The 27,611-nt window shown below is 47.3% G+C and overlaps 5 protein-coding genes across 5 annotated transcripts in view; 2 read left to right on the top strand and 3 right to left on the bottom strand.

Moving 5' to 3' along the window:
• The first annotated feature begins 560 nt into the window (after nucleotides 1-560).
• On the top strand, nucleotides 561-17,842 carry FOMMEDRAFT_128491 (P-loop containing nucleoside triphosphate hydrolase protein). Its single transcript, XM_007270683.1, has 22 exons — nucleotides 561-948; nucleotides 1,000-1,497; nucleotides 1,550-3,121; nucleotides 3,185-3,388; nucleotides 3,441-5,847; nucleotides 5,900-5,962; nucleotides 6,019-8,391; nucleotides 8,443-8,721; nucleotides 8,770-9,064; nucleotides 9,117-9,223; nucleotides 9,278-9,400; nucleotides 9,454-9,565; nucleotides 9,619-9,692; nucleotides 9,747-9,787; nucleotides 9,906-10,027; nucleotides 10,075-12,938; nucleotides 12,990-13,318; nucleotides 13,375-14,917; nucleotides 14,974-16,919; nucleotides 16,978-17,408; nucleotides 17,465-17,621; nucleotides 17,684-17,842. The coding sequence occupies exons 1-15, from the start codon at nucleotides 629-631 to the stop codon at nucleotides 9,943-9,945; spliced, it is 8,508 nt and encodes a 2,835-aa protein (XP_007270745.1). The 5' UTR covers nucleotides 561-628; the 3' UTR covers nucleotides 9,946-10,027; nucleotides 10,075-12,938; nucleotides 12,990-13,318; nucleotides 13,375-14,917; nucleotides 14,974-16,919; nucleotides 16,978-17,408; nucleotides 17,465-17,621; nucleotides 17,684-17,842.
• A 1,384-nt stretch (nucleotides 17,843-19,226) lies between these two features.
• Nucleotides 19,227-20,419, bottom strand: FOMMEDRAFT_113367 (uncharacterized protein). The gene is made up of 5 exons (XM_007270682.1): nucleotides 20,325-20,419; nucleotides 20,026-20,261; nucleotides 19,874-19,967; nucleotides 19,691-19,818; nucleotides 19,227-19,630 (listed from the first exon to the last, which is right to left on the bottom strand). The coding sequence occupies exons 1-5, from the start codon at nucleotides 20,345-20,347 to the stop codon at nucleotides 19,356-19,358; spliced, it is 756 nt and encodes a 251-aa protein (XP_007270744.1). The 5' UTR covers nucleotides 20,348-20,419; the 3' UTR covers nucleotides 19,227-19,355.
• A 438-nt stretch (nucleotides 20,420-20,857) lies between these two features.
• Nucleotides 20,858-22,154, bottom strand: FOMMEDRAFT_95393 (terpenoid synthase; the record flags this gene model as incomplete). Its single annotated transcript, XM_007270675.1, has 4 exons — nucleotides 20,858-21,262; nucleotides 21,317-21,599; nucleotides 21,657-21,831; nucleotides 21,983-22,154. The coding sequence occupies 4 exons, from the start codon at nucleotides 22,152-22,154 to the stop codon at nucleotides 20,858-20,860; spliced, it is 1,035 nt and encodes a 344-aa protein (XP_007270737.1).
• Nucleotides 22,155-25,855: 3,701 nt separating this feature from the next.
• On the bottom strand, nucleotides 25,856-27,207 carry FOMMEDRAFT_161009 (uncharacterized protein; the record flags this gene model as incomplete). Its single annotated transcript, XM_007270681.1, has 5 exons — nucleotides 25,856-26,538; nucleotides 26,586-26,642; nucleotides 26,697-26,784; nucleotides 26,855-26,906; nucleotides 26,963-27,207. 5 exons carry the CDS (start codon nucleotides 27,205-27,207, stop codon nucleotides 25,856-25,858), a joined length of 1,125 nt encoding a protein of 374 aa, XP_007270743.1.
• A 152-nt stretch (nucleotides 27,208-27,359) lies between these two features.
• FOMMEDRAFT_95192 (flavo protein) overlaps nucleotides 27,360-27,611 on the top strand; it is a gene marked incomplete at both ends in the record, with an annotated part of 791 nt that continues 539 nt past the window's right edge. Inside the window, 2 exons of the mRNA XM_007270656.1 lie at nucleotides 27,360-27,482; nucleotides 27,552-27,611. The exon at nucleotides 27,552-27,611 is cut by the window's right edge and continues 54 nt beyond it. Coding sequence (XP_007270718.1) covers nucleotides 27,360-27,482; nucleotides 27,552-27,611 — 183 coding nt within the window. The remainder of the gene's footprint in view (nucleotides 27,483-27,551) is intronic.

Raw genomic sequence — 27,611 nt, 5'->3', positions numbered from 1 at the left:
GCCATAATCCAGCAGATGACAGCTTTGTGCCATTCTCACTCAGACAGGTGTAAATACTAAATATCTGAATGAACAACAATCAACTACCATTATAATGACCCTCCATCAGTAGGGTAAAACAAACCTGTCTCAAAACAGTCTGGACCAGCTTGTGTTCCCTATTAGTGATTGAACAATTCAACGCTTACCGGATTCTGCTTCGGTATGATAGAAAGAGCTGACTAGTAAGGTGAGATTGTAGCTGGCACAACCAATTATCCCTGCAGCTTGTTTCTAAATTGTTACACAGGAGGACTACAAGAGAATCTTGATCTTCGGAATGAGTGGAACTGGAAATGTGGCTAGATATTTCATAGAGGCAAGTGGTAACTTAGTAAGTTGTCTGCCCACTGGCAATCGACCGAGGAAAAAGCTACAACCGATATGATTGTGTAATACATAATCTGTTTAGGAAATATGATCGGCATCTGCACTACTGTCCAAATTTTTGGTGGCTCGGCTGTTTCTCGTGCAGGTCTCTCGACTTGCTCGATTACATCGACCATTGGCCCCCCTCCTTGAGCTGGACAAGGTCATAGACCGGCCTCGTACCCGCCTAGAGGTGACTAGGCTACTAACAGATCGCGACATGACCTCCGACCTCAGTTCGTTTTGGGACATTCCTGACCCGACGTCGCTGAATGCACGCAAACAACTTAATGGACTTGTTGAACTGCTGCCTCGCAATTCGCCTCTAACTGCAGCTTTCCAAGATTCTCTATCTCAAAATGCATTGCTGCCGACCTTATCCCGGTTCATGTTGCACCCGTCACTCACGCTTGCGATTTCATGGACGTTTCGTCCTCTCTTGATGGATTTATGTTCTAGGTGGTTGGATACGGACGATGAGGGTGCCAAGAAGCTGGAGGCTCTTGGGTTGTTGATAGAGGTGCACGAGGAACTATTCCCGTGAGTATTTGTTTGATGTGATTGTTGCTACAATGCTAATTCTTGGTGTAGAATTCTCTCGTCTTTCGTTCGCCGTTTCGAGAGGGGCCCACTGTGCTGCTTCATGAAGCAAACCGAAGCAGAAAATTTTGATCGTGTATCACTCCATCGAATTCTACTTGCTTATTACCGTATACTTCGCGCAACACCATCGCTTCCAAGAAATCTCAACTGGGACCTTGCATACCTCTTAAAGTTATGTGCTTCGTCGGACCTGGATCGCGGCTCACGCTGGCTTGCAATCCGTTGTTATTCACTTCAATCAAATATGAGTGAAAGTACTAGAATACGCATGGAACAAGACGCACTTGGAGAAATCTGCGGCGAAGACTGCCCTATTAGCTATGGTGAAACTATTTCTGGAACTGCAAAGGAAGTGGACGGATGGATGCTTCCGGTACTCGAAATGAGCAGAATTCAAGATTATAGGAATAGTATTATCGAGTGTATCGACGACTACTATACTAGCTCCGAGAACTCGGACATAATGGTGAAGAACGAGGATTTGAGGTACGTGGAAAAACGAGTCGCCCGTACGTTTAACGTTGATTTTCTGCCGTAGCCCTCGAATCGCAAATGTTCACGGAATTTTACTTCTCCGAACACCTCCATTAAGGTCTGTTTCCTCATCACTCGTGCCCACTTCGGCTGCTCTCCTCGCGCTTCGCCAGCTCGCTGTTAATGTATCCCTCCGTCGACCCACACTATTGACATCAGCAACATCATCAGGAAAGATGACATTTCTAAACTATCTTGCTTCCCTTCTTTTCCCCTCATCTCCCAATCAAGTCATCACGATACATCTTGCAGACACGTCGCTGGATCCTCGCGCTCTGTTGGGTTCGTACATATCCTCCCCGACGTCTGCAGGCTCGTTTGAATGGAAAGATGGCGTTTTGGTGAAGGCAATGCGTGAAGGACGATGGGTCTTGCTAAAGGATATTGATCGCGCGAGCAACGAAGTCCTTGGCTTAATCACCCCACTAGTGGAATCCATGGACGACATCCGACCAATTGGGTCGAGCGCTGGCCTATCTCTGGGTAACCGCGGAAATGTTGAAGCAGCCGAGTCCTTCGTGCTCTTTGCAACGCGTTCTGTTGAAGTGAATTCTGCCTCCTCCCCTCCACCATTACTGTTTCTAGGTGCTCAGAAGTGGCGAGAAGTGATAGTACCGGAGAATTCGTTGGATGATCTACGACTTATCGTCGATTCCAAATTTCCGAATATTGCGGGTCCTATTGCCGATAACCTCGTTGATATTTGGCTGACATTGAAACGGCTATGCGTGTCGACCTCAACTCGACCCGTCGGAATACGTGATCTGGAGAAATTTTGCTCGCGAGTCTCTAATCTACTTGGCTCCAGTAGAGTGGCCCCAAACACACAACGTAAAGCTGGTGAAATACCCCAACTGTCGGCTTTACTATCCCATCCTTCTTTGCGTGAAGAAATTTACTTGGATGCTCGGGATGTCTTTTTCGCTGCTGGAGCCTCAAGTAAACCAACTCTAGAGCAACGTGATGCTATTGCATCAGCAGTTGGTGAAAAGCTCGGACTGTCGGAAGAGACCTGTGAATGGCTCTTAAAGCGCAGAACACCCACTTTTGAGGTCGAGAAAGACGTTGATGGACGACCCATTGCACTTCGAGCTGGCCGTATATCCCTTGCCGTTGAGCCGATGAATACTTTGACGCAATCAGTCTTGCCACGCCCATTTAGTATGCACAAACAAGCCTTGCGTCTAATCTCGCAGCTTGCAGCCTGCGTATCATCCGTCGAGCCTGTCCTACTTACCGGAGAGACCGGAACAGGGAAGACTAGCGTCATCTCTCATCTCGCTTCCTTACTCAACAAGCCCCTCATTTCTCTCAATTTATCCAATCAGACAGAATCGTCTGATTTGATAGGCGGTTTCCGACCTGTCAGTACACGTGTACCTGCACTAGAGCTTCAGAACCGCTTCACAGAACTCTTCCAAAGGACATTCAGTAGTAAGAAGAATGAACAGCTTCTTGCGAGTCTACGAAAAGCTGTTTCCAGTGGGACGTGGAAAGTCGTGGTCAAGCTTTGGACTGAGACTGCAAAGTCTGCGATTGGAAAACTAAAGGAGACGGAGCCAGATGGTGAAGTGGAGTATGTCTATCATTGTTGTCGGGTTTATCATATATCATCCATACTAACTTCTTTCTACTTTAGGCGTGAGAGCGAGACGTTGGATGTTATGGACTCGTCAGTGCCAAGGAAACGACGAAAGGTTCAAGGAAGGAACTCTTTGGCCGAATGGATATCGTTTGATGAAGATGTGCGTCACTTCGAGGTTCAACATGTCCTCGACCAGGGGAAGTTCTCTTTCCATTACGTTGAGGGACCACTGGTGAAGGCCATCCGAACAGGGTCATGGTAAGACTAGGCTCTGATGTTCACAACCCACGCGTCTCATCGTTTTTTATAGGGTCTTATTGGACGAGATCAATTTGGCCTCTCCAGAAACGCTCGAATGCATTGCCGGACTCCTACAGAGCCCTAATGCTTCGATCACACTCACTGAGCAAGGGTCGCTAGAGCCAGTCCCTCGTCATCCGGGTTTCCGGTTGTTTGCTTGCATGAATCCTGCAACAGACGTCGGAAAGAAGGACCTGCCTCGAAATATCAGGGCGCGATTCACAGAGATCGAGGTTCAACCTCCGGACGATGATCTTGAATCTCTGATATCTGTCATTACTCACTACGTTGGACGCCTCGCCATTACCGACAAGGCCGTTATTGCAAAGGTCGCCGAGTTGTATACAGACGTAAAGCGTCTATCTGCGTCTGGCAAGATTGCCGATGGTTCCAATCATAGGCCTCATTATAGTATGCGGTCGCTTTCGAGAGCACTCACGTTTGCTGCTGACACAGTTCGGAGCTTCGGTTTGCGTCGCGCTTTATGGGAAGGGTTCACTATGACCTTTACTATGGTGCTGGATCAGGATAGTGCCGAGCAAGTATTAGATCTTGCGCGACGAGCATTGCTCTCGAACGTAACCAACAAAGAGCACTTTCTCTCTGTAAGACCTCCGCCTCCGCAAGACGCTCCTGCCGATTCATACATACAGCTAGGCCCTTTCTGGCTTTCTTCGGGTCCGAATGAGCGCGAAGAGGTCGAAGACTACATTTTGACGCCATCGGTACAGAAAAAGCTTGTCGATCTCGCGCGTATAATCATGACGAAGCGGTATCCGGTCTTGATCGAAGGTCCCACTTCTAGCGGCAAGACAAGTGCAATCGAATACCTTGCACGTCGCACTGGCCACAACTTTGTTCGTATTAATAATCATGAGCACACTGATATACAAGAGTACTTGGGTTCCTATGTTTCCGATCCAACGACGGGTAAACTAGTGTTCAGGGACGGCCTCTTGGTTCGCGCGCTTCGTCGCGGCGACTGGATTGTGTTGGACGAACTTAACCTCGCGCCGACCGATGTCTTGGAGGCACTGAACCGGCTCTTGGACGACAACAGAGAACTGGTGATCCCCGAGACACAAGAAGTTGTCAAGCCACATCAGGACTTCATGTTGTTCGCGACTCAGAACCCACCTGGCGTATATGCGGGAAGGAAGGTTCTATCGCGTGCCCTACATAATCGTTTCTTAGAGGTCCACTTCTCCGATGTTCCTCAAACAGAGCTTGAGCATATTTTATGCCAGCGGGCTCGAATAGCTCCTTCATATAGTCAGCGGATCGTGGCTGTCTTCCATGAGCTGCAAAAGCGGCGTCAGGTTAGCAGGATTTTTGAGGGCAAGGAAGGTTTCGCGACCCTCAGAGACCTCTTTCGTTGGGCCAACAGGGACGCTCAAGGATATCAGGAGCTGGCAGATAATGGATACATGCTTCTAGCTGAAAGGACACGTCGACCCGAGGATAAATTGGTTGTAAAGGATGTCATTGAGAAAGTGATGAAAGTCACAATCTCCGAGGATAGCTTGTATAGCATGGAGAAGCTCGGTGCCGCCATCAAGTCACGGGGTGGCATCGTCTGGACGAAACCAATGCAACGACTCTTCATCCTACTGTCGCGTGCACTGAGACATAATGAACCAGTCCTTTTGGTAGGTGAGACCGGGTCAGGAAAGACTTCGGTCTGTCAGGTCTTGGCGGAGTTGGAAAACAAAGTCTTGCGCACTGTCAACTGCCATCAGAATACAGAGGCCGCGGATATCATTGGCGGGCTACGTCCTATTCGTCGAAAACAATCGTCTACGCACGACGCATTACAGGAAGCAATGAAAATCCTCGGCTTAATGGGCGGCCCAGATGAAGACGACAAAGATCTGATTTCGAAGTTAATCGCAGATCGCCTACGCGAGAATGAGAGTCCGCATGAGCGTGAGGTGTTAATTGCGGCTCAACATGCCCTTTCTCCGTCTCGTGGACTCTTAGGTTGGCAGGATGGACCCTTAATAATAAGCATGCGTTGTGGAGATATCTTTTTGTTGGACGAAATCTCGTTGGCTGATGATTCAGTATTGGAACGCTTGAATAGTGTTTTAGAACCTTCTCGCATTCTCATCCTTGCAGAAAAGGGGGGTGATACTTCCGAGGAGTTTGATGTGGTAGCCAACCCAGCCTTCAAGTTTGTCAGTACTATGAACCCTGGCGGTGACTTCGGGAAGAAGGAGTTGTCTCCTGCCCTCAGGAACCGTTTCACGGAGATCTGGGTCCCCTCATTGATGAATCGCAGTGATCTTTCAGAGATCGTAAAGCAGTCTTGGAAACGCAAGGAGCTGCTGCTACTCACGACCCCTCTACTAGACTTTATTGAGTGGCTCATGCTCGAGGTTAAAGATACTTCATTACTAACCCTACGAGATGTACTGGTACGTCTTTTTCTGTTTTACAGAAACATCGACGTTCATTATGGATTCTTAGAGCTGGGTGAACTTTTGCAATACACTATCCGCTTCGGCCGATCTACCACTCGCGGCCCTTTTTGTGAGTTATTATGTCGTCTCTTCTCCTACTTTCAGGTTAAATTTTCGTCTGCGTAGGTTCATGGTGGTGAAATGACAATACTAGATGGTCTAGTCGGTCTAACACAGCTCTCTGCTTGGTCAACGGAATCTGTAACGCATCTGCACTCACGAGCGTGTCGACGTCTCAGGGAGCTCGTGCCCGAGTATGGATCACTCGACGAGGTATCAACTCTTCACTTTTCCGTCCAAGAGGGGGAGTTCCGAATTGGTCCTTTCTCCGTGCCAACTGGTTTACTACCGCCGCAGTCCAATTCTTTCAGTTTCAATGCACCGACATCCCTTAGAAATGCGTTTCGCCTTGTCAGAGCTTGCCAGATAGCGAAACCGATCCTACTTGAAGGGAGTCCCGGTGTCGGAAAGACCAGTCTCGTGACTGCATTGGCGGCGGCAACAGGGCAGAAACTCTGCAGGATAAATCTGTCGGAACAGACAGACCTTGTTGATCTGTTTGGTTCTGATTTACCTGTAGAAGGAGCTGCCTCTGGGCAATTTGGATGGAGTGACGCTGAGTTCCTCCGAGCTCTGAAGAATGGAGATTGGGTCTTACTTGATGAAATGAACTTAGCAACTCAATCAGTCCTCGAAGGTCTCAATGCAGTTTTCGATCATCGAGGAACGATCTATGTTCCCGAATTGGACCGGTCGTTCTCGCGCCACCCGACTTTTCGTGTCTTTGCAGCACAGAACCCTTTGAGTCAGGGAAGTGGGCGGAAAGGTCTACCAAAATCCTTCCTTAATCGTTTCACGAAAGTGTACATCGAGCAGCTAACTCCGGATGACCTACTACTTATATGTCAAAACCTTTTCCCAAACATTGATCTGTCGACCCTCCGACTTATGATCACGTTTAACTGCAAGTTGCATCAAGAAGTCGTGGTAAATCGACGTTTCGGGATTTCTGGAGCACCTTGGGAATTCAACCTCCGTGATATTATGCGATGGGCATCGCTCATGACTCGTTCGGACGGTGTGGTCGACGAGCCTTGGAAACATTTTAATGCTGTTTATGGTACTCGTTTCCGTACTAAAGGTGACAAGGAGGCTGTGCTCGAACTGTTTGCAAGTGTTTTCAACGATCCGGACGTTGTGAGGAAGGTTCACCTGGCATTCCTCTATACTCCAGAATCTGTGGCTTGTGGTACTTCTTTTCTCAGTAAAGGTCCCGTAACTGTTCCAGCCGAAGGCTCCTTTCTCGCACCATCACAGCTTAATGGGGTGGAGTCTGCTCTGGCCGGTATTGCACATAACTGGCTTGTCATCGTATGTGGATCGCATTCGTCTGGTAAAACGAGCTTTGTGCATGCCTTATCTTCAATGTCTGGCAGACCTTTACAGGAGATGGCGTTGGGCAGCTCGAGCGACACTTCTGACCTCATAGGAAGCTTTGAGCAAACGAGCAATGACTTCCACAACGAGCGGTTTCTTGAGAAACTTGTGCGCATTATAAATGCATGTGTCGCTCAAACACGGCTCAAGGACGCTAACTCTCTCGAGTTCCTACTGAGGCTTAAAGAAGATGCTGTCTCTGCACGACGAACTCGTTCCCTGGGGATGCTGCAGGAAACTCTTCGCAGAAGTCTCAAAGATTCGCTCTTCGAACCATTCGGTAAAGACTTATCCAGGACTCTGAAAACTGTCTTGGAAAATTCTTTGTCTGCAAATGAGTCCGCTCCAAGGTTCGAGTGGATAGACGGACCCTTGGTGCGGGCTATGAAGGAAGGCCAATGGTTGCTCTTAGATAACGTGAATTTATGCAGTCCCTCGGTATTGGATCGACTTAATTCTCTCTGTGAGATGAACGGTTCGATAGTTCTGACGGAGAGGGGTATAGATCAGGAAACAATATTTCCCCATCCGGATTTCAGGTTATTTATGACGGTGGATCCGGATCGCGGCGAAATATCGCGTGCTATGCGAAACCGAGGGATAGAGGTCTCCTTGGAGCCATCGACAGGAGAAGACGACAACAAACACTTATCAGTTGCGAGGCGATTGTCTGCGGATTATCCGGCACTACATTCACGTTCAGGTTTTGAGCTCGAACGACGAGCACTACAAGAAGCATGCAGGAGTCGCTACGGTCCTAAAGTTTACTTTGGCTCTGATGACAAAACTGGCGTAGACTCCCTTTCATCCCGTCTGGTCATTGTTAACGCGGTGTATGCTTATTTGGACTCGTCTTATGACACTGCAATTGTCCTGTTTGTTCTCGGCCTTTCGAGCTCTTCCGATTCGGGTAGCTTCTTGCGTCTATTCAAATCTATCGGCACTGAACGTGCTATGCGGACTCTGGAGCTACTTTCTTATGTGCTTGAGAACTCGAGTACACTGAGGGTTGCATTGGTGAATACACCGTCCATGTTCAGTTTCATCACCAAACAACGTCGGGTAAGCCTGTGCTTATTGTATTTTGTGAGTAGCATACTAATGTGATGTTAGCCTCTCGATCCATATTTTTTCTCCCCACATGTGGACTGGATGCCAGAACATGAGCACAATGCATGCAATAGTATTAGCCTAGTGCTTGAGTCTTTCGTGCTTGCTTCGAGTACAAGCATTGAGCTGCGACAAAGGGAGAATGCTAGGGAAGCAAACATGGGACACTTGGCGCACACGCCTGCTTCCAAAGAATACGATACTGTATCTCAATTTGTCGAGTCCGCCCTGGCTCTTCTGCAAAATGCTTTACTCAATAAGCAGATAAGTAGCAGGTCACTGGTGCGTAACTCGCTAGGAACATGATCAAATTGCCTGACTTCACAAAAGGCAGAAATTCTTGCTATATTTAGACTAATTTGCTTTTCTCGACATATTTATCAAGCCGCCTGCAGACCGGTTGCAGATTTTTCAACATTGCATACAGTTTCCACCCGGATTTGTCGAGTTGCTGAAGGCCTAAAGCATGTTGTTGACGGATTGGAAGAGCAGGCAAATGCACTTCGAGATGCATATGCCCTTCGGACGGGTTTAAAGATAAGAGAACTTTGGCATTCGTTGTCCCGACCTTCGGTTCCTTCTCGTGCCATCAATTTGCTCGCCAAGCTGACCCTGGTGCCCCTGGGTATGTGCGATTGATTCCACGTGCGAAGTACATTACTCACCCGTGGTTTCAGCTACACAAAGGCGTGTCATCGACCTTATCTTACTAGCCTCTACAACATGCGAGATCACTAATGAAATGAACGAGACATTTCTTATGGCGGAGGATATTGTAAACAAGGTGCGTAACGGAACAACTAGATAGTTCTAGTCTTCTTGACTGATCTCGACTTAGAGTATAATTACGGAGAATGATGGCAAAGAGATCCCCTTGGCGTCAGTGCAAGCTGGGTCCGAACTTGCATCGATGGCGATTGAAATGATGGACCTTGCTAACTTGAGAGGAAGCCTTGCAAATGTACTGCTATCGTCACTTATCTCTCTCTTGGTCGTCCTAACTGAACTGTGTAGTCGAAATTGCAACATACTACCCGCTTACTTGGGTCGTCTGTCACGCTAGCGCATCACACTTCTCGTATGATCGCGTATCAACAGCTTGTTTGGAAGTTCGATGCTGGTTCTGGTATGTGGCATCCAGCTATATTCCGTCTCTTGACAACTGATATATACGAGTAGTTGTCGGTCGCGATCTTGTTGCGCCATACCTTGAATGGCATAAAGCCGTTTGGCATAGCGACAGTTTGAATCAGGTACGTTCAAATCCAGAAAGTTGTGTCAACATGATAACAGTGGCAATTTAAAAGACCCTGGACGTCTCTGTTGTATACACGCCTATTCTGCTTCGGTCAGCTATTGAGACGAGGCAAGTAATACTTGCGGTGGTTGTCTCCAAAATAGCATATCTCACCTTGGCGCTTGTTTTGATAGCTTTAATATTGGTTCTGGTGGCTTACGAGACATAGAACTAAGTCACAGCCTATTGAACGAACGTATTGCTCATGACGTAATGAATTTGTTGCGGTCTGAGAGGCATGAGAGCCGACACTCATCCCTAACCAGGTTTCTCATACGAAACGTCTGGCTGGTACGTGAACCGATTAAAAAAACAATAGTCTTCTAATGGAGCTTCAGATCCTATGTGCCAGCTTTCCTGGAACCAACGGAGATTTAGTAACAAAGATCGAACGTGCTTCAGGCCATCATAATGAAGTAACCTTTATCACAGATGTTTTGAAGGACCCGTATTTTCAGCCCTTCCTCGCGGTCGGACAGGCAATCGATGGTCTCGTCCATAGCACGTCATGGGCTGATTGCATTCATGCTATGGGAAAATGTTGGATTCTGTTGTCGCAGACTCTTCTCTCCCTTTACGTGCCTAACATACCGATTGATCCTGTCCAAGTCCAGTGTTGCGAGACTTCATTACGAAAAGCTCAGATAGCGTGGATCCAATCACAAATCCAGGTCCACACGTTGTGGGAGCGATGCAGGTCGGGAAATGACAGTAACACAAAAATTCGCATTCTTCAAGGCCGTCTTAAATGTCTAGAAAAGGAGTCGGAACCCGTAGCCGTAGACCTTCGCATTACCCGCCAAGGTGATGCATTATTACTTCACTCATTCTGGAATGAGATGAGAGGTTTTCTCTCGGATATGATATCACCCGAACGCTTGGAACGATTTGTTCTGTCTACCACTGGTACGGAAGAGAACGTTCTATCCCAGGAATCGTTGCTTCAAGACGCCATTAGCAATTTTGTTCAGCGTATGAAAACCGCGTATAGTCCCTTACAGGACCTCATGCCGGCCATAGAATTGGCAATGCTACAGCTCAAATTTGGCCTGAGGACGCTTCGGCACTCTTCTGTCCTTCTTTCATCAAAATGGCTGAATCCACGAATGCAGAACTTAATCTGCTTCCCTTCAGTTCGTGCAATGGATGCGGCATTGGCAACGCCAGTGGATGAACTACTGCAATCCGGTTTCCGGTCGTGCGACGCTCTTATTCTGCAACTCGCCAGTTATCTAAACAGCACGCCAGGGGAGAATGTAGCTGGGTACAAGGATGTTAAGAATATCTGGCATATATTCGATTGCATATGGGTGTTGTGGAATGCCGACCTTACAAAGAAAGCAGAGAAGGCTCGACAAGCAGAATCTTTGTATCGCACCCAGAGCGTGGCTAAAGATAGTCGGGACGACGATGAGGTGTTGAGTCTGTTCCCTGTTTTTGATGAGGATCCGGACCCTGCCATCACGACGTCTGAACCGACTGGTCCGGGTAATTTCCACGAGTTATCGCCAGGCTTTGCGAAGAAACTTTTAGATCTCCACTTGATACACTTCGGCAGTTCGAACTCCATCCCAGAAACGCAGTCTAACTCACTTTGGCGCTCGTTGCGCTTCCAACTGGTTTCGAGCTGGCTTAACGGACCTTTATCTTATTGGCCGTGCAGTATGGACGATGATAGCTTAGCATTTCGTTTGGATCTCCTCCGTGACACAAAGTCTCGTTTCAGCCAGTTCGACGGTGAGAATGCGTACAGCTTCTATCGCGATCCAAACCTACAAGAGGCACGAAAAGCAGCAAGCGTTGTAAATGGCTTGAGAGACAAGCTGAACCAGCTCATCCAGTCATGGCCAGAGCAACTCGTCCTACGTCATTTGCGGGATCGTTGTGATTCTATTTTATCAATGAACATGTGCAGTTCAGTCGCAAAGATGCTGGGGGCAATTGAACGTCTATTGCTCCACACGGAAGACTGGGAGATGTACGCAAATCGGGATAATTCGTTAACTATGCACAGGCATGCCCTGACCGAGTTGATAGTAGAATGGAGGAAGCTCGAACTAGCAGGTTGGAAGTCAATACTGGATACGGAGGCTGAAACATTTTGCGACGAGCTTGGTGATTGGTGGTTCCGGTTGTACGATGCAGCTGTTCGAGGTGCAACTGCAGCTTCTCGGGAGTCGGCATCTACTGAGTCTCTCAACCAGTACTTCGATTCTCTGACGCCTTTGGTGGAGGACTTCATCACATCCTCTCCTCTCGGTCAATTTAAACGCAGACTCGATATGGTTTGGTCATTTGCATTGATGACGTCAAAGCTAACGATCGTTGAAGAAGTGGTGATGAAACGTGCCTCGCAGATTCTACTCTCCATCCATCGTTTTTATGCACAATACGCCGACAGAGTAACTGCGTTCTTTGTGCAGGAAAGAAAGATCATAGAAGACGACATCCTCAGCCTGGTCAAGCTGGCGAGCTGGCGGGATATCAATGTACACGCTCTGCAGCAGAGCGCTCAGAGGACGCATAAGCAGCTTTTCAAGAGGATACGAGCATTCAGAGAGGTACTGCGCCGGCCAATTGCTAGCCAGCTTCACATCGATGACATCCGTTCGGCTGATGGAGACGCCGTGCACGGCACTTCTAATGATGTTCTTCCTCAAAACATTGCCGAGCTCGACAACTACAATGCATCAGCAAGAGCTAGAAAATTCGCGTTAATATTGACAAATGGCCTAGAATCGGTTTCGGCAGCACCATCGGCAGTGGCACTCGAAGACTTATCCGGTACCATCATTTATATACAAGAGGAACACTCCAAATCAGTTCCCCCAATGAAAGCGCTTTCCTCTGAAGAGTTGAAGAGATGGAACTCAGCTCTGTTGGTCCGCAAGAAGAGGTCGTGGAATGACTTCCTGAAGGAACTGAAGCGAATCGGTCTGTCGCCGAACGTGAAACCGGAAGTACTGCAAAGGCATCGTAGCAGGAGATACCTTATGGAACAGCCGCAGTCGACCTCCGAGAATGTCTCGTATATGCCTAAACTAAGAAAAATTGATGGGTACTTTTATCGCTCGATTGTCATTTTGAGCGACTTGGTCCAGCGCGATACAAACCACCATCAGGACATCTCTACGCGCGAATTGCGACGAGGTGTGTCTTCGTTTGAGTCGGCCTTCTCATACGCTACCTCTGCAAGAGCAAAGTGAGTTACTTCCTTATGGTTATCTACTTAAATATTGAAGGGAAAATCCAGGGTCATGGAACTCATAATAGCATGGAGCTCTGTCAGGGCATGCAGCCGAAGGTTACGTCAGCTACGGCAGGCCATCGGTACTTGCATAACGGCGTCTGATATTAATTTATTACTGCGAGAGTTGAAAGTCCAGATGATGAAATCTGTTTCTGCTCTCAGGGAGCTGCAGGAGCTTGCGAATAACATTTCGGAGACGTTAGAACACGAGTCACCTCTGGATCTGGAGTGCTTCAGTGGCGTTCGCCACTGGGTCTCGGGCGGCACAGACATTATCAAGCGGCTTTCTGACTTGACTCGGGCGTCGGAAAACAGTTGTTTCGTAACCGAAGGTCAGCGTTTAATTTTTTAAAGCTTAAATGGATAATTCTCACTTTTGTGCCTGCAGATGACCGTGAATATATACAATCGTCCATCAGGCATCTTGAATCCATAGAACCCCTGCTGGTTGATCTGGAGAATCGTGAACCTCGCTTAAAGAAATTCTGTGAATCAATCCGCAGCTGGTCTCGTCAGCACCCTCTCGACACGAGGTCGCTGAGTGAAGTTCCGACGACCACGGATTCGCCAGTTGACTCAAGTATTATTACCGATATGCTTCTCGTCATCGGTCAAGACCTGTGCGAAGCCAGTGCCGCAGCGAAGGACACGGACTCTGATGACTCGGATCACATTCGTCGGCGTTATGCGCAGTTCAACCGAGTGTCGCGCGTCCTAAGAATAGACGGAGTTTATCTTCGGTTACGCGAATTTTGTCAAAGCTTGCAAGGTAGATCGCGTCCCGTGATTTCAGAATCACTTGATCAAGTATTCCCCTTCCTTGACGCCTATGTGACTTTTGTCGAGCGATATCTTCACGAGTATTCGGTGTGGACAAAATCCCTTCTAAAGCTAACGTATATTTCGGGTCGTCTACTTCAGAACATTGCGCAGAACGGTTTCTGCAAGCCTCAAGAGACAGAGGAAACAGGTGAAGTGGGCGGCGCAATTGAGTCCGCAGAAGGAACGGGTTTGGGTCAAGGTGAAGGAAAAGAAGATGTCAGCAACCAGATCGAAGACGAAAGTCAGTTTGAAGGAATTCAAGGCCAGGAAGACGATACGAGTGGTAAACCGAAAGAAGATGGCAGCAGCGAGGCTCTGGATGTCGATTTTGACATAGGCGGTGACCTTGAGAATTTGTCGGAGCAGGATGCGGAAGACGAAGATGGTGGAGTGTCCGACCTAGACGACAAATTTGGACAAGACACTTCTCAGGACCTTAATTCTGTAGATGACGACTTCTGGGACAACGACGACTTTGATAGTAAAGCACAGGACACCCAAGAGACAGAGGCTGGTAACTCAAAGCATGGAGAATCAGAGTTGGCTGCAAAGGAACAGGAACCCGAAGCAAAACAGCAACCTGCCAGTGAACGACAAGATCAGCAGGACATTGCATCAGACCAGGACGAAAATACCGCTGAAGACCCGGCAGCAGACAGCATTGATCAAAGCGAGCCTGAAGGAAAGGCGGATGACACGACGATAGAAGATGCAGCGAAACCGTCCAATCAAGACGATAGCGTGACTCAGACGACAGAATCAGAGATGGTCGATGACATGCAAGATTTGAATTTCGAGGAGGACCTTGCAGACGTGGACAAGCATAGTCAACAGAGTGGTGCGGAGTCTCTAGTCGACAATGAGGAAGCACCGAGTCCAGCTGGTGAGGATGCGGAAATGATGGACGATGAAGGGAATGAGGAAAACGGAAAGCCTGTTTCTACTGCAGATGTGCATGCTGGTAACGACATTGATGACTCTGGGAATATGAAAATGGATTCCACGCCCGGTGCTGGCGACGATCAACATCAAGCAGCAAAGGAAACCCTGGCTGACTTGCCCTCGTCTAGTGATCGCAATGAAGAACAGTCGAATATCGCTGGAGATTCGTAAGTGGCTTCAAACCTGAATTGTTCTGGTAGCTGTAGTTTATTGATTTTTGCAGAGCCAAGGCGACCGATCACACTGACACTCTTCCAGCGGGTCAACCTGATTCAGCAGTAGATTCGCACAGTTCCCAAATCGGCAAGAAACCATCGTTATCGCAGGATGCTCCTATTCCGAATCCACATCGAAGCCTCGGTGATGCCCTCCGTGAAGTGAAAAGGCGTTTTGACGAGATCAAGAATGCATTAGACGCTGCCGAAGGGCGCTTGGATGCGCAAGAGATTAACGCCGCTAATAGCGCAACACTCGAATATGTTCCTGAAGATTCGATAGATACCGACATGCAGGCACTAGGTCCGGCATTGGGTGAAGAAAGCGCTAATCTCAATGAACTCAAGTTCGTCGAAGAGGACGGGGAAATGCACGCAGACGACTTGGTTGATCCCCCACCACCCCCTCGTGCCGATACCCAAAGTAATCTTGAGAAGTCTCATCGTGACCAAGCTGAAGGTACTGGACATGAAGAAGAGAAAAGGGCCCATGAATCAACCAAGGACACAGACTCGAACGCGATGGATGTCGATGCCACCGCGCTTGAGCAAGGCAGAGTCCTTGAGCTAGATACGGACGAACAGGAGTTGAGCGCAAGCAGAAAGGTCGAAGTTGAACTGAATAAATGGCTCCGAGATGGTCAACCCGTGGAGGACGGCCAGCACATGTGGCAACTATACGACTCTTTGACGCAAAGTCTCTCATTCTCCTTATGCGAGCAACTACGCTTAATCCTCGAACCGACTCGAGCAACGCGCCTCATGGGAGACTTCCGTACAGGAAAGCGCCTCAACATGAAGAAAATTATCCCGTACATCGCGAGCAATTATACAAAGGACAAAATCTGGCTTCGTCGCGTCCGACCCAGTCAACGAGAGTACCAAGTTCTCATCGCACTTGATGATTCGCGATCAATGGCGGAGTCGCATTCCATTCACCTAGCTTTCCAGACGCTCGCATTGGTTACGAAGGCGCTCAACAGGCTTGAGGTAGGAGATGTCGCGATTGCCAGTTTCGGAGAAAGGACGCAGATATTGCACGGCTTTGAAGATGGCCCCTTCTCAGACCAGGCGGGGACCAAGGTGGTCGAAGCGTTCAAGTTCGCACAATCTGCTACGGATGTCCGTTCTTTGCTTGAATCAAGCGTGGAGACGCTAACGAGGGCGCGTGAGCGTCGTGTATCCTCGTCATCATCGGATCTTTGGCAACTTGAAATCATCATATCTGACGGAATCTGTCAAGATCACGAGGATCTGCGGGCAATTATTCGCAAGGCGGAGGAAGAGCATATTTTGATTGTTTTCATCGTCTTAGATGCCCACCATGATGCACCATCGGGTGATCCTAAGAATGACGTTAGTCGCTCACAGAACTCGATCATCAATATGAACCAGGCGATGTACAGAACAGTCAATGGGCGCTTGGAGCTACACATGCAGCGGTACCTTGATTCATTCCCCTTTGAGTTCTTCGTGATCTTGAAGAACGTGGAAGCTCTTCCGGACGTGTTGGCGGATACACTGAGGCAATTCTTCGAGAGAATATCCGCTTCTTGACTTCGATAAGTTGTACTTCTGTAGATACATATACATCTGCTTTTTTGTAATACAGTAAAGTGAAATAAACAAGCCATTATATAATCACTTCAATCACTCATCGACTTTTGTATTTCATCTTGCCAATTTCTTGAGAAATCATCAATAGTCTGACCTGAGCTCATGCTCAACATCTCAAACGGCACCATATTGTGCAAATGGGTAGGTGCGCTGCGGCTGGCGACTTCGTGTGATGCCGAGTCAACGACTTTTAAGACCGGTTCGCTCGGCGTTTTTTCGTGCAATCTCGACAGCTCATCGTAGGTAAATAACAGGGGATCAGTTCGTGGAGCATAAGGACTGAAGTCGACGATGTGACCCGATCGGAGATCGCGTGTGAGGATGATGTCGAAGGTATCTGTGGGAATGCTTCAGACATGCAGTACATACACCCTAAAAAGTACGCGGAGGCATACAGTCGTCTGTCGGCCAATTCTTCTCAATTTCACGACTCCAGAAATTTGATATAGTGTTGCGAATCTTTTCCCGCGTTTCTTGCTCGTTCATATAATTATAGAAATTTGGATCGCGTTGTGTAATTCCTGCAATAAAAGGTACGGTTGTGATAGTGGCGCATTACGGGAAATCAGGGGTGCGAACCTAAGAGCTTCTTCGAGCGCACGAAACATCGGAACTCTCGACTCGGATCTACGTGATACCACTTGCGAAGAATGAGCTCTAGCCCATACTTCGGCACTTCTGCATTCTCGTCGGAAACGCATCCATCGAATACGGTCTCCTCCTCGACGTCATGTGAAACAAAATCAGATGATTTGAGCAGCATGTATACTTCCGATGGAGCAGTGCATTTCAGTGGCGAAGAGGACGGAAGAATCCACGATGCGTCCTAATCACTGTAAGAATCAAATGTTGGATGGGCCTGGGAACAAAGTATACACGGACCTTGGGAGAAGAGAAATTCAATTTTGGAAACACAGCGCCGTAATCTTCGATCGCCTTCTGGATTTTAGCATCAAGCTCCGGAAATGCAAAACGTTCTCGCGGTTCATCTTCATAATCTTCATCATCACTAGTAACGGCTTCATTCTGTTCACCAGGGCTTGAAATGTGCACGATGTCAGTACACATAGAGCCTGAGAAAGAATAGGTTTGAACACACACGTTGTCACAGCCTTCCGGTATATGCACGCCATCGGAGAGCAAATATCTCCTGAAAACTTCTCCAAGAGGCCGGACGATAGTAGATTTCATACTGACATGCTTGAAGCGAGGATACCACGATGAAAATTGGAAAGAGATGATGTCTGCATGAGAAAGCGGCGGAAATACGTTCGACATGACGGACAGGTACAAATGCGCGAGCTGGGTAATAATTTGAATAAAGACAAAGTTTGACTCGATGGCGATCGACAGTGGGTCCTTATTTGGATGGTCCTCGTTTCGTCTTTCGCCCTTCCTCTTTCCGTTGTTCCTGATTCACTCAGCAGTTATAGCTCAATCTTTTTCAGACTTCAAGGACCCGTTTGGCCAATTAAATTATTCTAACAACAGAGGTCGTTCATTAAAGAGCCATTAATATTGAGAAAGCACCAGACCTAACAAGGCGACAATCAACTTGCACATCAGAATCACCACCAGTCTCCACCAGAGTTCCATCTGGAATGATCCACTATTTCTGGGTCCTAATATACTGGCTCTATCACGGCACTGTCAGAGAACGTCATGGCCCGGTGTACCAACCTCCACATCTGCCTGCTTGTCTGTATGTCACTTCGACACAGATGGCAAGGTATGGATAGCACACTTGAGCACCATCCATTTTTAGGGCTAGTTCATTTGAAATGTGAGTTGTTACACACTTCTTAGTGGATTCTGAATTCTATGACTACTGTCCTACTGTCTAGAAGAACCAACACCTTTTGTAGTGTCTGATAAGCATACATTCTAGTACATTAATCTTGTGTTCAGTTCATCCTGTATTGCCAGTTCTGCTTACCAAAAATGGCCCACTAGAAACTCTCAATTGTTAAGCAGTCCAGTCAAGAGACAGTCTGTTCTACATAAATCTGATACAAGTTTCTGCTATTATGAGCTACTAGATGGTTTAATTAGTCTTTTCCTCTTATACTCAAGTTTGACAATTGATTTGTATGTCAGAATCACTACAAGCCTCTACATACTAGAGTTTCCTCTAGCTTTACTCTACTCAGACATAGTTCACTATCTTTCACAAACTTGAAGGTTCTCAAATTTTACTTTCATTACACACAAGTACTTTCTATCTGAACACTTGCAAGCATGTTTAACTCCTTAGTCTGTGTTTCAGACAAGTCACTCAATACTATTCTGCTAACATCCTAAGCACAGTATGTGGAGAAAAGCCCTAGTTACAATTTCACAAGAGTGTACTGTGTTCCTCAGCTTCAATTTATGTATACAGTAGAGAGCTATAACATGCTGCCAGAACAGTGCTAAATTCCCTTCACCTTTCTCTATAGGCCAAAAATGATGTTGACCTGTTATGTAGAAAGTATACTAAGCTAAGGCAAGCCTGAGTTCTGTACAACATGACTAGCTTCAAGTATTTCCTTTTCACAATTAGATGTTTGACAACACTGTCTGAATACAAAGTATGCTGAAAATGAATAGCTAATGTGAAGACATTGCCAGTCGACCTTATTATAAAAGAGACATTTTGCTGAGTGCAAAATATTCCACATATTACGGGTATATTAATATTCTCTTCGTTATGTCTCTAAAAAATCCCAAGCAGGTCTCAATTAAACTGCACATCCATGGATCCCCAACCAACGCAATCACACAAGAAAATTTCTCAGCCTTCAAGAATGCCCATATCTTTCCACCTTTCCCAAAGATCGCCGATTCCCACTAAGCCTTGAGCAGAACTGCCCTTCACATCCTTCACTTCAAGTAGTTCATACTCCTTCCCGAATGCAAGGAAGTGTGCGAACAGAGAATTGAAGTGCGGTTCAGAGCGGAGATGGAGGATCTGAGTATAGTGTGCGTGGTAAATATGCGCGAAGACACGGAGAAGTTGGCGGTAGATGTGTTTTGCAGTCGAAGGGAAATTTTGAGGGAAGTCGTGCCCTAACGGAGTTCGTATCGTTATCTAGACATCCGAACAGTGGGTCGGGAATAATTACGTACCAGCTTTCGTTGGGAAGACCAATTCGTCATCGAGCATGTTTTGCACCCAGGTCATGACATAATCAATGTATGTCGGAGCCGCGAGCTTGACTTGTTTACGATTCTGATCAATCCAAGTATAATCCAACCTGCGAAACAGTTCATCAGCAAGAAGTTCCGTTCTGTCGCGGAGATAAAACTTACATCGGGCCTGCCGACATTGTAGGACAAGTTTGCGACGTGCAGCATTCCGCTATTACGCCATAGAATGAATTCAAATTATTATAAAAATCGAAGACTGCCACAAATCGCAAGATTAACGTAATAGTCAATAAATGAGTAACGATAAGACGCACTGTTCACAGCAACCCATTCCATGACATCAACATACTTAGGAAGCATTACGATCGTCTTGAAGTTTCCTTTTACGAGCGCTGCCTCCACGAATGGACTGCACAGGTAGAGCGGCTTTTGTATTACAGTGCCCGGAGATGGAGGTGCCGGAGCAGGATTCACTCCGTCTGGTGGGAACGTTGCAGACGTCGGAGTCGGCGACCGCTTTGGCGCGCGCGGAGCACGGTTTTCCTTCCGCCTGTTAAGAGCAATCAAAATGATCAGCCAATTGTACACGATGCAATTCGAAAACGGCACGAACCCGAATGTATTGAAAAATGACATTGTTTCTCCGAATCCGAGATATTCTCTTAACTTTCCACTGAGTTTGTAGATGAAAGCAATAGAAAGAAATGCGGGAACGTCGAGGAGGAAACGAGAGCGCGTATCCGACGCGACTAGCTAGGGTCGTTAATACGTAACAACTCACGGGACTTTAATATTATGTAATAAATTCTGCGTTAATTTTATTATTTTATATTTTAGCGCTGCATCAGCGGCAGTGCTGGTGGCAGTTATCTTCCCACCAGTACTTTGCCCTTGCTCATTTCTCAAATCTCGTCCACAAAATCGTGCTAACTTTCCCACCAAAAGGCCGAATCACCGCATTTAACTTGCCTCGCGTGAGCGGAACACCCTGACTGATATTCCACTGCGTTCATCCAAAAGTGCTATGTCCGAATGTCCATTAAATGCTATGTGCAGAATCTGCAGATTAACAGCTATAAAGATAATAACAAGAGTCCATTTACTAGCTATATATTACTGTCCTGTTCTCGAAACTGCGGCCTGCTCTCATGCTCTGCTCTCTAAAGCCTCTATCAGAGGTACAACGACGTTCTCTCTCTTCAGTGAAACGTTGTGTTTCTGTACCTTGGGTAAAAGCTGCACTCGCCGAGTCTGAAGGACCTCAGGACTCCTGCTTCCAAAGTATCGACCGCTTTCGTAGTGCCAACACGCATTGGCTCGTGCCCAGTTTCCAAGCCCGTTCAAGTACCTTTGAACGTGTGTGTCAATCTCTGGGCCCCAGGAGGGAACACGTTGTACACCGTTCAGGAATCTTTTCTGGACCTCTGCGTGGTAGTTGGCAACCCATGCGATGGCTTCATCCAGACCGAGGTTGAGTTCTCGCATGACGACTGTCACAATGTTATAACTATCATCGCCAGTCGCTTGCTCTTTGTTGTACGATGCAAGGTCCTAACGGAAGTTTCAGCATCGTAAGTCATGATTATCCATCCAGGAAGGACATACGTTATCGATCAAGATAAGCTCCGTGATGTTCTCGGATAATTCAACAATGATTGGATGATAAATCACTTCATCGGGAAGGTGAAGGTTAAACTCGATGACGGCGTACGACGGCCGAGTACCAATGTTCTCATGACGATTCCTCAGGTATGATTCAATTGAATGTTGTTTATCGTTATCCCGGTCTGCAGCTTGCTGAACGACGGACTCCAAATAACCTGTGAAGCTCTCGATGAAATGCCGCTGCGAAGTAGAGCTGGCGATTTTAATTGTTGATGCCCAATATCTATTTGGAATTTTTCAGCTCCCTGAAGAACATCAGAAGACATGTCCTATCGCTTACTGTCGCGTAATCTCTCCTAGAATGACTTCTCCCTTTGGCCGAGGCTTATGGGGATTCTTGAGCGCGTCGATCACAATGTCTACCATGTTTCGAACGACTGGCTCTGGTTCCACGTCCGTGTACTCGTCAATGACAAAGAACACGTTCATCAGATCGCAAGCAGATCGGAGGTGTTCTGTTCAGGTCTCATTAGCAGACGACACGTTGGCAAGTTTCGGACTGCATACCCTTCGAGACGTCAGAATAGGCGAGAGCGGCAAGACGAGCTAATATCATGAGCAGGTTTGTAATGTGTCTCATTGTATAACGTCTGTGTAGTTACTCACTGAAGTCTCCCTTGTCGAAGGCATATTGCGACTGGGCAGAAAATGCCTTGAATCTATGAAACCATGCGTTGGATTCTGCTTTTGCTTGCTCATAGTATGGGTTTATAGCGCGCTGCCATGGCCAAGTAGCCATGGTGTCTGGAAGGTAGAACGACTTGGTCTGGTTAGACATGCCTGTGGAGTTGTGTTGAGGAGATGGATAGCAATGGAGGTATGCAGCACCGTCGTTTTATACCGTTCCATTCCCCGATACCCTGAATGTTTACTGACTCTTTTTTGAAAGTCAACGCGGTATGACCGGACAAAAATCCAGGGCCTGACACTTGCTTACTGTTCCGCGAGATATTAGGGAAGATACGGTTACTTGACAGGGTAGGGTACGTGCTACACTGTTACGGTGATGTCAGCGATCATTATAGTGGCGTTTGAATAGCCGAATGCTGGACCCTCACCCGACTGCGGGTGTGGACGACGTGCAACGCGGCGTATACAAGCCCGTTTTGACGTATATATTTGATGCTAGCCAGCCGTAAGTACTCTTAGACTCTAATGTTGATCACTAGGCTTGATTCATGCCTGATGCTAGTCACGCGTCGGGAGTCAGGGATAAGACATCCTCTAACTCTCTAGAATAATATGACCGACCTATGAGCATTGTGCCGTAATAATGTTTAAAGCTTATCTCTAGCACTGGCTGCGCTTTTCTCGTCACGCAGCATTTTGCAATTGCGCTTGGACGCCAGTGCTTCTTTCTAACATACATTTCCAGTCAACAGCGGCGATACCTGCGTTACGGAATAGTTTGCATTCCGGCTTTTAGATCTGGTTTGGACCCAGGCTCCACGGAGCCGAGCATACTGACAAGGCGGAGAACTTGGAGGTAAATTCGAGCCTTCCGTTCCATTTCGTCGGGACTGATTTCATTAATCGAAATTTTAACGGAGGCTGTTTTTGCAGTAGCCCAGATAATGTCGTTCACAAGCGTAGTGCATAAAGGATTATAGGCGAAACTTCTCGTATGAGATGCAACCTCCTTCGGTGCGGACCGCAACCGATAGGCTACTATCGACGGATTCGCAACGTCCACTCCTTTTGCATCGGAAATACTGACATATTCCGCTTCAGACCATCACCATAAAATACAAGGGATGAATAACTTGGTGAAACGAGGCCGAGGTACGTATCTAGGACATTTGTTTAGTGCCCCCAACCTGAAACCCGGTTAATACATGGCTGTGCACACAGGTAAGAATTGTAAAGTATTGACAGCGATCAGTCAAGAATGCATAAATAACCAATCCGTTGGACCCACCGGGTATGAGTCATCATACCATTAAGGTTGATCTTGCGACCCAGATTCGGGGGTTACGCAAATAACGATCTATGAGGAAATGAAATAGAATTGGTGGTTGGCTGGTCGATCTCTCCGAGTCTCCCCGACATGTTGCCAGACACTTCAAGCGTCTTGCACCGCATGGGGCTGCCACCTCTCGGGATTAGGAATTTAATATCCGCCCACGGAATTGCTTAGCCCACGAATACGCGAGAAAGAAAAAGTTCAGAAAATCAGTCGTGATCGGGTTTGACTCAGCTCTACGCAGCTTATCAGAATCAGGGTTGCAGCAGTTGAGATTCATCACGCAAACGTGGTGTAATGCACCTGGTTGGAGTAAATTCTTCAAAGCAAAATGCTTCTGAACTCATCCTCAACCCTATTTTGCTTGATACGGACTTCGTGGAGACATGATCACCAGAATGTAGAGCGTATCATGTTTGTTAAGAACGCAACACATATCTGACAGCTTGTGTGAAAGTGAAAAAAATTGCTGAAAATGTTCATAATGGATCAGAAACCACACCTCACGGAGTATGCCGAACTTAAAAGTCTTTTCCTGACGCTCTGCACCGCCAAACACTGGAGCAATTCAGTTGCACAATACAGTCAACCAGGCCAAGGTAGTTCGTCGAAGTGAAACACTTACTCCCCAATTGTTGGGAAACTTAAGTACGGGACATGCGAAACCAGACACGCTGAGTTGACTATAGGCAGAAACCATCAAGCTTCTCAAGAATCCGCTTCGAGAGACGCGCAGGACAAAAAGCCTTTACTCCGCGAGCGATTTGACACTCAAGGAGGCCCCGCGTAGTGCCGGCGCGGTCAAGCCGTAGATTTACTTTAGTCGTCGGCCACAGCAATTGTCCGATTCGTTGGATGGTAGCTCCATCAAAAACTGATAATTTCAATCGGAATCCTTAGAAATGAACGAAACTTTAGGGAAATTTTTAGAACACCACACGGAGAACCTTTGACAAAATAGTGCAAATGTCTGCAAACAAATCAACCCACCTCACGCCCCCAACAAAAAGTAAAATGGAGATGAGCGGTGAGCGAGAGAGAAGAAATGGCGCGTCGCGCATCGTCGGGACACGCAGTCCGCCGCTACCGCAGTTCCTTCAGTATGGCGGGATTGTTTTCTGAGTGCCGCTGATACTTGATGGACCATTAAGACACCGGAACAGCGGATGTAACTTCCGACAGTCGATCCGTTATCCTAAAGAGATAAAGTCGACGTTTCGGAAAGGCTTGTTTTCAAGGGTGGTGCTCTTCTTAACGATTCCGTTAATGCCATAGCTTATTACCGAGCCTTCACGTGAACGCTGCTTCATCCCGACGTCAAGTAGAACACAGAGACGCGCTTTGGAACAGCAACGCCGACAGTCCGGTATCGCCGTTTATTCCCCTGGCGGCGATACCCAGGAGATTAGTTTCTGGCCACCTAGATCTTGTCCGAGATACATTGCTAGACGATAAGTGCCAAGAGCATCAGAAAATCCGTTCATCGTTGAATCAATTGTAAAGGTAGTCTGGCGGCTAACGTGGAAGTCGTACACATAGAATGCTTGCAGGCAGTCTGACCCGATGGGTCTGACGACAGCTGTCCCGTCGTCGAAGTAAGCAGCTTGAAGGTCGGCCGAACTCGATACCTGCGGCGCCATAACTCAAAGTCGGGTGCCTGACCCGAAACATCAGCTAAACCCTGTGGTGGCAAAGACACAGACCACATGGTTTGCAGAACAAGGTTGATAAGAAACTACACCTCTCCGCGATGTACGGTCCTTGATTGTTTCAAGACTGGACCATCTGTAACACGCCGGAGCTTGCAACGAAGAATGAATCCCGCAATAGAAAGCGTCGATTCATTCTTAATCATTGCTTTCCGATGATAGTTCAAGGAACCGTTTATGCAGCCTCTGACAAGCGATGCAAGTGCTTTGAGCGCGTTTACACAGCTGAACGCGGCATTCAAAACAAGCAAGATAATAGCAGGTTGTCGAGTTACTCGTACATAGTAAGCCAAGATCAGATGCTGCTTCCTCCATGATCAGGCATGTGCTCAAGGCTGAGTAAGAAGCCAAATCCAGCTTATCAGCATGATGCATGTACTCCTCTCAACCCTCCATTTCTGATACTATAAGTCGTTAGCGGGGACAACGACGCTTAGTTGCGGAGAAAGACCCTGACTGTGCTAGCAAGAATTTCCGATCACTGGGATGCGCCGACGACTCACTTAGATCTTGAGCATTTATTGAACCATCCATTTGATTGCTGTACTCAAAAAAGTACAAATACAACACTGTAGAACAAACTAGTCGCGTTCATTCTGTGAATGTGAGAAATGTGCCAAGCACGCAATAGGTCTCTCAAATAGTTTGCTTTACTCTAAAACGTCCAAACTCAACACCGTAGAACAAATTAGTCGGGCTCATTCTGCGAATGTGAGAGACGTACCGAGCATGTAACAAGTCTTCTCAAATAAGTTGCCAAATACAAGTTGAAATAGCCGCAGAATGGAATGTACTTTCTATATGGATCTATCGCTTCAGCATCCATCGCCCTCGAAATCCTTCTTTCTTGACCACGAGTCCGTCTTTTGAATTTCGTTCCATCCATTCTTCTATATTTTCATTTCGTCCATCCCCAACGGATTCAAGGCATAATGATCGCAATAACCATGTAGAGGTATCGGTTTCCGTGCCAATTGTAAACTCCCGGTATGCAGAACGTAAGATGGTCCATACAGCAGCACGTAGTTTCCTTCGTAGTCTTTCAACCACAGAACAGAGCGCTGTCTGGACTAGATGTCGCTTTTCTCTAGCTTCTTGCCCAGATAGGTATGCAATATTCTCTATGAGTGAATTGAGCCGTGATTGGCGAGTAAGATGCTCGAATTTCGTAAAGTTTTTGCAATTGATGGAAGCCCTGACGGAAAGGGTCCATTTCAAAGCGTCACTATTAGAACCCTTTTGAAGTAAGAAACGTGCCAATAGCCTTTCCTGACGGTAATACGTCAACTGCGAAGGATATGCCTCACATAAGTGAAATATTAGGGATACAACTGCAAGGGCCTCGGCTCCGTTAGAAATTGACGAAACCTGACTCGCTGAGGCTGACTCGGGTCGCAGGGCACAATAAAGTTCCGGAAGATGTGATAAGGAAGAGGAAGCTTGCACTACGGACTCGAAGATGATTGCCAGATAGAATGACAATTCGTACACTGCAAATGTGTCAGCTTCCATAACCATCGTGCTTCTGTAAACGAACCTTCCAGCGCGAACTCGTCAGTTCTCTGAGAAGCCAGAACACCCTCTCTGAGTTTTCCTATGACGTCCGTTAGATGCGGCGGAAGTGGAAAAACACTTTACATGTACCCACGAAGAAGCAGGAGAATGTTACTTTCCTTCTCTATCTGTAACTGAGTCCTATCAGATCGGGAAGGAAATTCATCCCAATGTGCAGCGAGCTCAACAAGAAAAATAAGAAAACGATATTAGTAACATAACTTTTATCACCAATATGAGCATTCCCTGTACCTTTTCTTGTATCATTGCCCAATATTTTTGTTGAACAGCTTTGTCTTTTAATCTTTGAATGTTTCGTGAGGTGCGCGAATAGCAAGAAGGATTCCGGAGTTGGCGTACGTATCACCTTGTCCGCTGTCACCGCCGCTTCTGCTGATAGACGGGACGAAATCTAGCTTTGTTTCCCCTTTCACAGCATTTGGATAAGCTTGTCGATGACCGACTGAGTTACCGATTTCGTGCGCTTCAGGGACCGGCGTACCACGACCGCGACCGCGACCACGCCCCCGAGTCCGAGATTGGAAAGCGGCATTGGCCCGGCGACCCCGATTGTTTGACCTGGGCGTACACTCAGCATTATTCATGTCGAACGAGAGAATGAGTTATGTTTGCACTTGCATGACTGTCTGATGTTTTGCCGACGAGGCGGGAGGAAAGAGCAGTGCGTGACTTGCATGCACAAGATTCGCGCGTGCATGGATGCAGCTTTCCTTTACTTCCGACCGCCACGACGAGTATGTCTGCCACACACTTTGAAGCCGCTTCAGAACGTGTGGAGGGCGCTGTTCATGTCCTGCTCATCGCTACCGGAAGTGTTGCATCCGTCAAGGCACCATTGATTGTGTCTGAGCTTCTCAAGGTCTGGAATGACTCGTTGCATGAATTGTTCCGTAATAATGTTAAAAATTGCGAATATGTGACACAGTAGTATGAGAACGTCCGAGTCGAGGTCATTGCGACAGATGCATCGCTGACTTTCTTCGACCAG

Source organism: Fomitiporia mediterranea, assembly GCF_000271605.1.
Source record: "Fomitiporia mediterranea MF3/22 unplaced genomic scaffold FOMMEscaffold_14, whole genome shotgun sequence".
NCBI lineage: Eukaryota > Fungi > Basidiomycota > Agaricomycetes > Hymenochaetales > Hymenochaetaceae > Fomitiporia > Fomitiporia mediterranea.
The sequence above is the reverse complement of the archived record's forward strand: the minus strand, read 5'-3'. Positions and strand labels throughout refer to the sequence as shown.